General features: G+C 38.5%; 2 protein-coding genes across 6 annotated transcripts in view; one reads left to right on the top strand and one right to left on the bottom strand.

Moving 5' to 3' along the window:
* The window catches only part of LOC135172709 (ephrin-B2), a 228783-nt gene that overhangs the window by 89662 nt on the left and 124841 nt on the right, over positions 1-14280 (bottom strand). The window lies entirely within an intron of this gene.
* Positions 5897-9066, top strand: LOC135172584 (uncharacterized). Its single transcript, XM_064138730.1, has 2 exons — positions 5897-5933; positions 7918-9066. Exons 1-2 carry the CDS (start codon positions 5897-5899, stop codon positions 8211-8213), a joined length of 333 nt encoding a protein of 110 aa, XP_063994800.1. The 3' UTR covers positions 8214-9066.

Genomic DNA, 14280 nt, shown 5'->3' with positions numbered 1-14280 from the left:
TTGTCTACGGGGCAAGCCCAACAGTAAAAACCGGTAGACTAGCTGCGCTAGGCATTCCCTGTTGGCTACCCACAGTGTCCCAGAGTACATGAACTGGCAAGAATAATCCGCAAGTAGAATATATATCAGACTTCATGTATATACACGACAACATTTCAACAAGTCGATTGTGTCTGCCTTTCGCGCGCCTACTGGTTGACGTCATTCGGGAGAATGCCAGATCTGGTATGGATTCACTGCCTCGTGGAATGTAAATGCCAGAATAATTGCTAATGAATTTATATAATTGCTGCGATTGAGGTTCGTTTTCGCTTCCTTGATTGGCTTCATAATGATAAGATGGGATAATCGGTTTAATTTCGTAACGATTTATTCTAATGAGATGTTTCAAAACATTGATTGAATATTTTGCATCAACTTGAAATTCTCGTTTGTGTTGTATTTAACGATAAGTCATCAATATGGAATGTCAATGTAATCAATACGAGTGCATTGGTTCTTGATTTTGATTACATTTCACGCCTGATAAGCTCAATTTATCGAATAGGACTGATGGTCAAAGGTCAGTGTAAACAAATTTGAATAATTTCTAAATTCCTCACGATACTCTAGTGTTGTTGTATGCGAGATTATTGTAAACATGATAAAAATGTGTTTCTAATTAAAGAATCTTTGCTCATCTGAAAAATATACGCGACAAGCCTATACTTAGCCTAAACCGTCGCCAAGAGAGACATTTAGCGGTTGTTGAAATTGGATTCAACATCCAATTACAAAATGATTACCTAGTATCGTGTAGATGGCTTATTGTTAGCAAAACAATCAGGAGGTAATGAGTATATGACAACAGCATTTTTTCATCCTTTCTCTGACATCAGTGAGTGGATCGCCGGCTTTTTTCTCTCTGAACTACCACTCAAACTCTTCGGAATCTCACGTTGGCATAATATTCTAATAATGTTGCCGAGTGATACTGCGTTACGATTTATTAAAAAACACTAAACATATTTCAATGTTTTCACTCGGAAGCAAAAGCTGTGAGTGGGGGAAGGAATAATAACCTGGACGTGACAAAGGAATCGATAGTGATAAAGAGTGCTCAAGGATTACCAATAAAATGGTTTATAGGGAGGATAAAATATTGACGGGAAAGCAAATTTTGATGGCACTAGGGGATTGTTAAATGATCAGTTATGGACTGAGAGAAACGTTGAGTAAAAATTGTCTCGAATATCAGGACACATTTTCCTATATGAATAAAAACAATGAAACTGAACTAGAATTTAGTAAAAAAATTCTGGCTTTTGGTAGAGATTTTACGATTTTCCCGGCAAAAAATACATCAAAAAATGCAAAAGATAAAATCCTGTTTAATAAAATTCCTCTCACCGATAGGTAAATCATTTTTTTTGTATTCGTTTGACGGCATCAGGACCAGAGAGGATTTTTACTAAAGGGCGTGGCTAAAACTAAAACTATTTAACAAATCCCCAGGTAGTAAATGCCAGTGTTGGCGAAACGGATGGAGTCAGATCTGGTCCAAAGCTCGGCACAGCATCGGCAGTCAGAGCTTGGAAACTAACCAGAGGCCAGGGGTGACTTTTTCTTCTATTTGCAAGGCATACCGTTAATAACAAAGTTCAAAAAAATCACCCCCTGCATGCCCAAGGTGTCAGACAGATTCCAATTCATCTGCGGCTAGAGCTCGATGCAGGCTATTAGTTATCAACGTCGATTTATTCCCAGTCAAATCAGTCAGCACGACATATGCTTAAGTAAGATTACATTTGTACTAATGGTGAGTGTGAACGAGCCCCCTCGGGGAGCCCTAGGATTTTCTATCTATTACTGAACAGGGGGAGTGGGGCACGTTTTTGATGTATCGTTGCTTTTGTTAGGGTTGGCTTCCCTCTGCCATTGGCTTTTATTCCGCTTTTTTATTCGTCGACTATAATGGACAGCCTTGCGACAGTATCCGCGAGCATGAGATAAATGTGGATTCCAATTTGAACATCCCCAAGAGAAGATTAGTGGCTTATCGTAAAGCATTAGGTTAATGTACCATGTAAAATGCATATGTACTTTCCAGCTAAAAGAGGGAAAGGGTTTCCACGCTTGATGGTATTAATTACTGATATTTCATCGTATTTTAAGCTTCGGGTTATTTGAGAGGGGGAAAGGGGAGGGCCTTTTGTGCTAGACATAGAGTACTATATCTTTTAGCGATCTTCTGCGCACTCTCACGATTTCACGATTGCGTCAGTAGTCGGGGTTTGATCGCGATGCTGTTGGGAATGATCCGATTTTCACGAATTATAAATACTTTGGCTGTTTATGGTTAATTTATGGTATGACCCATAGCGAACAGAAACCGGTTGGAGTAATATCCATTTCACATCATATAGGTACATCGTACATGTAGTTACACTGCTGAGGGTAGATATTGCTCATTGAGAAGAAAGTTAGGCGATTTTAGTCGGTCATTAAATCGTGATGACTATTATTCATAATTATTCTCTCCACTCATTAAGAATAAGACAAGTAGGACATGGCGCCGGTTCAAGAGAAGGTTTCTGATTATTTATTTTCTCGTCGTTAATCTTTCCCTTTTTATTTCACCCAATTCTATGGGTAGTAAGATTTCGAAATACACGGTAGTAAATCTTCATCATTGTAACCGACATACCATCGTATCCAAATGCTAAGGGGTGTCTGCGGGAAAATATTCAACCTTTTAATGACTAATATCGGTTTATGCAAACGCTGGAATATCTTCGAAACTACTGAACCTATATTACACTGCTAAAATACCAACCTGTGGTATTATGGGAGCTATAATCGTACCAAGTTTCAACCTTCGATGTCAATTACTTGTCATGTTATCCCGCGTACAAGGAATTTAGGGGGAGAAAATGGAAAATTGGTAATACGTCGAAAACTTTGTATATTTTGATTGATGGAGTCAGAAAACATGGAGATGAGTGTTCTGAAAGAACAAAAAAATGTTCGGGTAGTTTTTGACATATCTATTAAAATAGACGGAGAGAAAAAATTTAACAGACATTAATTGGCCGTTTGATAATCAGGTCGTGTTCTCCCCGCGCGGTAGAAATTACTGCAAAAATTGTCCAACAATTGGGTAATTTTTCTCAAACGATTTCATTCGAACTTTTAACAAGTCGTCGACAAATTTTACTGGGTGGTACAGTGATTTTCGCCGAACCACCAAAGTATTACACGATTACCAAACAGTTAGGTAATTTCTGCTCAACTTTTCTCTCTGTGTAGTTTTATGGAAAAAGTTGAATATTTCAGGAACTACTGGACCGATCGGGGTTGAAATTCTGCATAGAGTTTGAGGATAACAGCAGTGGTTTGAAATTTCAGGTTTACGTCAATAGATTTTTCCACTTTTATGTAGGATTTTCTAACAAAATAATAATTCAAAAATCGAGCTACGAGATCGCAGTAGCAGAATTAAAAAAAAACAATATCTCCACGTTATACATCATTCTTCATTATTACCAAACAAATTAGAGTATGTAAAGAACCGATGAAAAATATGCTTTTATTCGAAAACAATGAGTGACACAAATTCTATCAATTGTGTGGTTTTGTGAACAGAATGTGAAGATGAAACAGTACTCATCGGTCGCTTGTATAGACACTCACAGGGAGAGCGACGATCCTTGACGATGCGAATGTGAACACGTGTCGCTATCAATGGCTTTCTTTTTTCATTTTCGATTTATCTGCCGTGAAATATACCAGGTGCGTTGCGTGAAACATGACGAAAAATAAATGCAATACAATGAGCTAGCACCCATCGGATCTAATAAATTTTCTCCCTGCGTTGCGCGTACCAAGGACCCGCATGAACACTCTTCTTTCACACGGCTGACAAACGACGTGAAGAATTCAACGCGATCACACTGATAACAATTGTTGAGTTTTTCAAGGGGGCTGCAATTTCTCCAGTGGTTGGATTTCTATATAGTATATGATGTGTTGATATGATGTCGACGTTCGGAAAGGTGTTCGCAATAGTGGTGATAAAATTTTAAGGGGGTATATTCAAACATACTAAACAGTTTATATTTGAATCCAGGATTCAAACATAAAATGCGTCTTATGATGCCGTTGAAAACGTGTAAATTGCTGACCCACAGAAGACTATTGCGAATTTTCACCTGCTGGAGAAAGCAGCATTCTCATTCAAGGATAAACTATATAAATAAATGCATGTATACATATGTATACGCTTTTATCTGTAATTCCCAGTGGAATTTGAAACGACGCAAAAATTTACTGGAATTACTACGTAATCATAAAAAATGTACTAACGCAATGTCGTTAAATTTTTTAATAAATATGCATAACCGAATGGTGTGTAAAGGTTTCAGTTATCTAGTTATTAGATTTATTCCAATTCGTAAGTTAACCGAGGCAAAAACGATCAATGTGCAGCTGGACTAGCAAGTTGAAGTGCCTGACACTTTCGGGTGCCATATTTATCCCACCCTGTAATACTACATCACATTATTCCTCCCCTTACTACTCCCCTATTTTTTTTTTATACATTTATTCAAAGGTGCACATTCAGTCTCTCTATAGTATGTCCTCTTTTCCTGAATATTTTTCCATTTTTGTGTCAATATTTATTCGCCGCCATATTTCATTGCCTTTATCCATATTCCAGGAGTTTCCTTCCATCACTTCTCCAGCAAATGCAGGAACAAGAATTTCGCGATAACCAGGGGAGTATATACTAGCAATTCCCCCCTCATTACTTGAGAATTATATGAAGCCGATCTCATCGATGTATATACATACATATATATATATATATATAAGCCTTGGAAAATCAGATGAATTTGAGGAAGTGGTTGAAACATTTCCGTTATCTTCTTCTACTCCATTGAATATGATCCGAATGACTTAGCTTCTCATCAATTGATAGAAATTTACCCTTATGGGTTGTCTGGTGAATTTTCGAACTTTATTGATTTATTTCATCACCCAAGAACTAGAGGTGAAAATGTGAGGTAAGGGCTTCATCGGCTCTTTCCCCATTGGCATCGACCCCACTTGGTTTCAGTTAACCGTTGCCGAGAAGTATTCGATAGGGGGAAAACGGCACAATAAGGTTTTACCAATACAGCCAAGCTTGGTATATGTTTTGAATTTCGTCATCCATTATACAGTATTTCCAAGGTAGCACAGCCCACTCTCTCCATTATAATGAGAAGTTTTTATTTTCGATTGACCGATAGAATGATTATAATTTGATCAATTCTCCCTCTCCATTTCATGGAAAATACTCCACATAATTGAGCTGTACCGTACTCATCAAATGTACATTAATTAACGCACAAATACTCGTCACTACTTATTAGAAAGGTTGCTATATTCATCGATATATCACCATGATCACTCCAAAGTCTGTCATGGAAACAAGGGATTTTAATAATATCATGGAGTGCTACTCGAATTTTGCCCATTACCGTGATTGAATACCAGCCGTTTTGACATATACCATAGCTATAGCTTTTATGGTTCATGTTCCAGTGAAAATTGAATTATTGAAATTGCAGATATTTAATGGATTCTTCCTTTCACTACAATTTCCATCATCAATCATTCCTAAGTGGCATTTAGCGAACAAAAAAAAGGAGAAAAAAAACAATTGAATGTTGAAAATGAAACATCGAGGGAAATGAATTCACGAATCGGTGAAATTTTGGGATAGTCTTGCACCCTGAAGCACTGGGGTTTGGGTTACGTTACACGCCATTGTCTTTCAAGCCATTTCCGTGACGAAGAGATAGAGAGCGTTTCCATTTCCACGGACCATTTTATTTTCATCCTCCTGTGGGTATAGAATGGAATTTTTCGGATGAAAATACGAGAACCAGTGGAGGAGCCAGAAAGAGGTAAGACTTGGATGTTTGATCGTCCTACTCTGATTGCCGTTGTGTTGTTGTTCGGTATCTCCCACCCTACAACATTCTCTCTATCACTTCTTATTCCCCCGTCCATTTTCCGGCTAAGATGGAAATTACGAGGGGTGTCCCCACAGTTCTGGCAAATCTCTACGGGCAACCTTTTTTCTATTTCTCTCTTCTTTCAGGGTGGAAAATGTACAGCAGGGGAATACATAAACGTGGCATTTTCTTGTGCACTTCAATCCCCTTCACATCCCTCCATCCCCCTGCCTCACCCCCTCCCTCATCCGCCCACCCCAAAACCGATTGTTTTCTCTCCTCCTCTTTAACTGTCTCTCGACACTCGTACATTATACCATTCGATTTGGGGTGAGGCATCTTTGGTAGATTGTACTCGGCGCATGGTAATCCAAATGTTGAAAATCAAAGACTAAAGTGGATTTTTTTCACTCTTCCTCCTGCAACAACGAGCCCAGACTAATGCTCTTACAGTCAAGTAGATGAAAATCGTGTGCGTCAAACAGTGAAAACAATGATGACGTCTTTTCGGGCAAATCGCATAGACTGATTCACCCTAAACTATAAGGACTGTATGGCTGCGTTCTCTAGGGCGTAACTCTCGACTTTGTAATTGATTGCTTCTGATACGCCTTCGTATCCCGTATCCCGTATCCATCTCCACTCCCCCTCGTCGTCTTTTCTTCCGGTCTTTTTCTCACATACACATGATGAGTTTGCATCGGGAGAGGAAAAAAAAAGGGGGGGAGAATCGCTGGGGAACTGTACCATGCACCCGAGAACCCCATGAAGAATCAATCTACGCAATATGTGCGTACTTTTATGTTAATAATGTCAATATTTGCGTCAATTTACTAAAAAGCTTCTCAGCGTTTGTCTGCCGCTCTAAATCATAATAGGACAGTCACCCTAAATAATGAAATGAGAATGATGGCTTTAATAGTTTAACACGTCCTGTCTGGATGATTTTCTAAAGACCAACTGGCGCGTGGTATTCTCGTGCCATATTTTTTCTTGGCCAATATTTTGATGGAATTTTTAAGAGATTGTTAACAATGCAAACCTTTTAATTTTGGTTTGTCATTAAAAAATTACGGAGTTATACGGTCCGGATGATTTTCTCGAAATTGCAAAAGTCGAGGTAAAATTTGCTGAGTGATTCTTCGATATTTCTACTCTCTCGGACATTGCAATTTAAAGCTCTGGGTAATATGGAAAAATTGGTATCTACTTTAATTTTATAAGTGAGGGTAATTTCAATGGATATCTGTGCGAGTGCCTCCAATTATAATGAATAAGAAATCGTTCAATATTTTCTCTCAATAACTAGTCGAGTAAGAGAGAAACGAGGATTGGCTTATTTGATGTGCAGAAACTTTTCAGATTGAATTCTCTTGGTGTTTCTCAACTTCTTTCATATGTGTGTTTGAACGTGTATGTAGTTGTGGTGCGTTTAAAGATTTTTTTCATGTCCTAAATTTATCAATCTGGCGTGATACCGAAAGAAAGACCCTGAAATCAAATACGTTACGCTTTTTAACTCTGTCATGGCTTGTTTATTGTGGTTTTACACTTCTTATCCGACATTAATTTTTTCTCCTCAACTAGCAATGGCCGCACATTTCGTGCGCGCAGTTATACGACGAGCCTCAGACATTATAAATTTATATATACATAATCTAATATGTATATAAAGCGCTTAGGCATTAGTCTATCGTAGGAATAATCGCTGTTTGATTTCACTTTTAATCAGGCTTTATTCAATGAATGAATTAATTAGTGAAACTTCCTGGTATAATTGCTCAACAGTTCATGCCTTTGAATAATATGGAAATAATAAAAACCAAACCATATTCTAAAAAATAAATTTAAATGCATGCGTTATGCATAAAATTATTTGTTAAACTTAATGTCGGAGGAGAAAAGTCTGAAGAATTTGTGGTATGATTTTTAGTTGAAGAGAATCAATCGAATATTTTAAGCATCGAAGGAATACTGATGTACCGGTCATTTGATGAACTTGAGAAGGAGCTTACTTTTGATGTCTACGATGGAGCAGAGATTGAAGGGAAAATAATTTACGACGAGGCTGGTAACAAAGTGACAGAAGAAAAAAAAAATACTTTGATGGACTTAGCGCTACAGCCACCCTCTATCAGCCATGCCTGGGGGTCGATGCGCCTCAGTACTTGCAATATCCTAGGCTCTTATTGGGTTTCGGTGGAAAAAAAAATACTGGTATTATGTTAGCACGAAATTATGGTAATTTCACTGAGGGGTCGCCCTGCGGAAAAAATGAGAATAAAAAAAATCTTGCAAATAAGCACAGGGTCGTGTGTCTAATGGAGCACGTGGCGAATATGAGGACCCAAGAAAAACGACACCCAAGTACACATTTGTGAAATTTGATGGTAGTTTCTGAAATAACAAAAAAGGGAAAATCAAGTTGAGTCACACCAATTCGATTGACTATTTCAGTTGAAAATTGAAATTACGGGGCGAAAGTTGAGGGGAACAGTTGGAAATTTGAAATATAATTGTGAAGAGGAACTGAAAGTCACGAGGAGTCTCTCAGAGAGTGCTGACATTAAAAATCGATATCAACGATGAAATTGTTGGTGGGTGATGATTGTCAGTTGCATAATATCCCTTCGGATATCCCAAACACCTACACTCTTGAGTCATCACGAGGCTGTTGTCCCCCAAAGGAGTGAGAATGCAATTTCACAAAATGTGACAATGTGACTAGTGATATGTATACGAGTGTCTCAACAATTAGGTCCATTTTACGACGAGAAGAGCATCCAGTGGGAGATAATGTCTCACATGCTGCGGTCCGGGCTTTTAGATATCAAGAAGAGAGGGAGTAAGAAAGGGAGAAAGGCCTGATCACATCGTAACTACATTGCTCGCGTGGGAGTTTCGTGTACAATCATTAGGGAAAGATGGTATCGGTATCCTGTAAGTCACCCAGTCACTGGCGCTCAATCCTTTCTTCGATTACTCCGGAGGGAACTAAACGATCAATTGATCTGATCGCACGATGCATCCCAGTCCTCCTGACTCACCGCTATGCCCGTTAAATTATTTCAAATGAATTCTTGGTGAATGAAAATATTGATATTTTTATGTAACAACATATGATGGGTAGTTTTTCACCTGAGAGTTCTCGAGTGTTTTGCCCTCATCTCTTAACGACTATGTTTATGAAATTAGAGGAACGATCTTGCGACCAGCTTCTCACATTCACAGTAAGATATGGCGACGATTTATGAAGCTATGAAATTACTCGAGAGACGTATTATAAGCGGTGGAGTCTTCACAGCGTGAGTGTTTACTGGCGGATAATCATTCTCATTTTGTGTGTGAGGTGCAGCGAATCGACGCTTTCCTACCTTGGTTATAAATATGATTGGAGCAACCAGGCCGTATCAAGGTGGGATATAAGTAACACAAGCTCTTTCTCTCTTATTCACGAGCGCAATGCGTTAATGAGCATAAAATGCATCTACCTATCGAGTTTCTTCACTCCTAACATTGTCGCGAGATACGACCTTGCATGCTGCACGATACCGAAATGTTGGAAAATATGGACATTTTATTTTATTCATACAGATGAAGTGGATAGATGGATATGCGAAGATGCAAAGCAAATTGTAATTGTATTGAATTTCTAATGAGTTTGTATATTTGATATGGGGGACATTTGGCTGGAGTGACCGAGGGATGGAAAGGGATAGAAAAAAAGGGAGAATAACGAGAAGAAAAATAGTACTGGGGATTGAGCACTCGGATCACTTAAACCCTCTGATGGGTATCCATCCCCAGTGCTACTTGAGTCTATGCGTCGGTCGTCCATTTGATTAAAATCCCACTTGTGTAGCCTTGCTCTCGGCCACCGTCCAATGTCCTTGGTAATATTAATTTCGTTTATAATACAAGCACTCAGTTCATCTGTCGCCAAGAGGACGTAAAAAGAGTTATACATAGGCTGTGCATATAGGGATCATTAATTGATAGAGCTTCCTTCTATTCTCAAGTGAATCTCACGATTTTGTGATTGTTAAAGAGTCTCCGGGAACTACTCTACGCATAGTAGAAGAGAGGTCAAACGCGCGCATTGTCTTCTCTCCCCTCATGGTTGTATGCTTTCACCATCTTCCAAGTCCACAGCGTTGTCCAACTGTCCGGTCTGTGTGTGTCTGCCCGCTAACCATGTTTCACATCCCTCTGTTTTATCTTTTTTCCTTTGGTCTTTTTGTAAAACTTTAACGTCTCGTCTTAAACATTATACCCGGAAGTACAAATGTCATTTCTCTAATACAGAGAGCAGGAGAAACGCAGCAGACTCAAGTGAAGAAGTTTTAGAAAGAATGCCATTTGGCGATGAAGTGAAATAACTGCACGTCCCTTGGGATAATTTTCAATTAACCACCCATGGTAGATAGTGAAAAGAAATACCGACTTTGATTTATTGTCCTGTTCACAATGATTTCTTGGAATGAGTTGATCCTTTAAAGCAATCTTCAAAGTGAAATACCACTGCGGAGCCAGGGTAAAAAAGTAAATTCGGGGTTTAGAGGGAATAGAATGAGAAAGAAATAAAGTTGGGCTGGAAGAGAGCACAACAATTTCGGTGTAAGGATGGCCCCATGTCTATGGGCATGTTAAAGGTAGAATGAGAAGGTTTGCTTTCAAGTCCCCGTGTCCGGAATGTAATTCACACGCCGATGGCATTCCGTGCCGTTTCATTCCCCTGGTTTTTTTTCCCACTTCTCTTTATTCGACAATCTCATTCCTCTTCATTTTCGACAGTCAACTTTTGCCTTAATATTTGCCAATGTGTGCCAACGCGAAAAATTACACTGAAAGCCACAAGTCATAGGGATCAATCACAAATCTCGAAAAATCTCGTCTACTGTAAGGAGCAACATTAATGATCATGTTGAAGGTAGAGACTGAGGAGGAGGAGGAGTTTCGTGCCTTGGCCTTGTTTAAGAATTCATTTATTTTGTCGATACACAAGCACTCGTTACTGACGTCCTCCTATCCAAGAAGACATTGCTAATGAAATGTTTAATGGTCACTCCAATTAAATATTCTGCAAGTATACTTTCTAACAAGCCAGTCGATAAGTGCTACTAGACCTCCCTGGCTTCTGGACAATCCATACATCCACGGGTACTTGAAGAGACATTTTTTGTCTAACAACTGCGCTCAAATTTATTTCAAGTGACTTTAATACGAGAAAATTCTTTCTTCGATTAACTGGCAAAACTTTTATCGCATCTGCTGAATTTGAACAAATTGACAGTTCTTTTTTCTGTCTTCTTTGCACTTTATCTGGAATTGTCAAACTAATATGTTGGAAGAGTTTGAGATAAAACTTTCTTCTCTGTATTCATTTTTTTCTCGCTCCGCCGCCTTTCTTTATTTCTGGTTCCATATAAAGCGGAATACTTCAGTGTCTTGAGGATGACGAGAATCGTGAAAAATAGACTGATTGTGGTAGACCGCCCTCTCCCCCTACCACTGTAAATCAGGGATACCGGGCCCGGGGCAGTGTTTTGTACACCAGTCTGGAGAATCAACTATAATACGCACTCGTTTCGCATCCTCAAGAGGTACTCTTCACTTAGTATTTTATTCTTGATAATATCATCAGCTTCAGTTTTTCTCTTATCGTTTTTTTCGTCGTCTCTTTGCAATTTTCTTACCCTTTCAGAAATACGAGACGGCATATTATTCATACGAAGAAGTGAAGAAAAGCGCAATTTTCAAAGGCTAAAGTACCTTTAGCGTTTTATTCACATTCATTTGAAATGAAAGCTGAGGATGATGGAGAGAGATCTTTCAGTCTAACTAATAAAATGACGTTAGCGGATAGAGCCAACTCTTGGATGTAATATAGTTTTGGAGGGAAAAAAAAAAGAAATATTGTACGTGTATATAAGCGGCGGGATGATCGAGCTGTCAGAGCGAGAGTGTCCGATCATCCATCATTTCTCGTGCTGTGAATTCGCTTAATTCGAAAGGTGCGCCTTAACGAAGTGGATCGATATGTTATCGATGATCGTAGTAATTGCGTTTGCGAGTCAAATATGCTCACAACAACTCCTCACAGTCATCTAAATTTTTCACATTTTTTTCATCACTATCAATCTCACCAATCTTGAGTAGCTCTAAAGAGACAGACGTCTGCGGATTTATTTCTTTGTGCGTGCTCAACAAATATATATAGAATTTATATTTGTTGAGTATGCATATTGCGTGGGCGAATGACACCGGCTTGCTGGAACAACCCAGTATTGTTCCATATCCCCCTGATATCGTCCACAATGTGATCTTCACGATTGTCTCATCATATCTCAAGCACAAATGACCATATCAACAGGGCCATAGAACTACAAATAAATAATTGTTGACTCATCTACGGTTCTACCTGTAATATTTTCTATCGTGCAAAAGGTGTGTGCATAATCCTGCTCGTCAAGGTCATGATAATTCCCAATAATTAGCACATCATTCCATTTTTTATTTCAATGAACCTCCTGAATTGAATTTCAGTTGGAAATATATTCAATCTGAACCGACTTTTGCTACATTAATTAAATAATTATATAAAATTGATTCATGCACTCGCGGTTAATCATCGTGCGTAAAGAGACCACAGTTAATGCGTCACTGCATCGACCCGGACAAAGAAATACAAAATTATTTATTACTGTGGAACATAATCATCAGGACCCTACCCACCATAATTAAGCGTTACAGTTATGCATGATAAATATTTTCAGTCGATATGGTATTCGGTTCAAATGAATGTACGTTGAACGGTGTTTTCTATGGTCCTCAATTACCACGTTCACATTGTAATTTCTAATCGTGTGTTCACTCCGTGTGGAGACTTCAATTTGTCTCAATTCGAAATTAATTACGAAAGAAATATCCATTGAACTACTGCACATCAATTAGAAAGAAGAAAATATTGAGAATTCAAATTATGGAATAATTCACGTAATTCATGCACTGATAGAATGATTCATTTATTTCAAATGAGATTCGTTAATTATTAACGAATGATCGTTTAGTGGAACCAAATAGACTCTGACCTACAACGAAAATCCATTCGCTCGCAATACCTAATCCATTTTATCAGTAATGTGTGTAATAGGACATCATTATCCGGTCATTTTCAAAGGACTGAAAGAGAGGAATTGACATGTAAAGTTCGTCAAAAGGAGGGAAATTTGACAGGAACTTCCGACCCGTCCTAGTCTACCAAAATATAGCTGTTGGAGAAACACAAATGGTCTTTTCCTTGATTCTTATCGACCTAAAAATGATGAATTTAGAAAATATTCTCAAGAATAATTTTGTATCAAAAATAATTCTGACTTTCATTCTATCTACTCTAAAATCCGATTCAACAACATCCTGTGACAGCACAAGATGTGAAACGCTATATAAACTCCTGCCTTTAATAATAGTTTTTCAGAGAAATAAGTGAGAAGAAAAATAAAACTTGATTTTTTTTTATTTTCGTGACTTCCTGTCACAGCTTTATGATTGTCGTCGAATGCATTTGATAATTTCTTGGCTGGAGAGTCTCTTGAAAGTTTTGGTACAAGTGCTAAGAGGCCCTTAGATTCCCCTTTCTAAAAACTTGATTCGAGATAAAATGCCAAATTCTCGTTATCCCAAGAAGTATATCCATTATTTTCGGAGATTGATTGTACCAGACGTGACATTTCTCCAACATTCATCAACACTTGGAGTGACCGGATAGGGGGATGGGAACGGAAAAAAAAAGCAACGGGAGTGTATCATCTCGTTATTTCAAGTATATTTGACAGATAAGAATCATTTCACGAGTTTTTTGAGGAAAGGAGATAATTAAAGGGCATTAGTATTGTTTAAATAATTGGAATGCGTTTGGCCCTGGTGCACAAACATGCTCAAAATGAGTTGATAATTATGTGCGTGCACAAAATGGAGTTGGGGTTGGAGAATGTAGCAGAACAAAGTCATTGAAAGGAGTGGACTGCACATGAGAGGGAGAGAGAGAGAGGGACACTTTCAAATTGGACACCTGTCCAGAAGAGAGAAGAAGGTAAAATTGCAGGAGTAACTGTTATACGCGAGTAATGAGCTATATCTGTTACGAGCTGGCTATATTTAATGGCTCAAGCTTATGTCGCAGCATGCGTCGGTACCTTCGGCTACCATCGTTTCATGAATTCCCGATTCACCCTGCGTTATGCCTTGGGTTCTTTCTGTCTCTCTCTCTCTCTCTCCTCCTCTTCTCCCTCCTACC

This window comes from Diachasmimorpha longicaudata, chromosome 2 (genome assembly GCF_034640455.1).
Source record: "Diachasmimorpha longicaudata isolate KC_UGA_2023 chromosome 2, iyDiaLong2, whole genome shotgun sequence".
Lineage (NCBI taxonomy): Eukaryota > Metazoa > Arthropoda > Insecta > Hymenoptera > Braconidae > Diachasmimorpha > Diachasmimorpha longicaudata.
The sequence above is the reverse complement of the archived record's forward strand: the minus strand, read 5'-3'. Positions and strand labels throughout refer to the sequence as shown.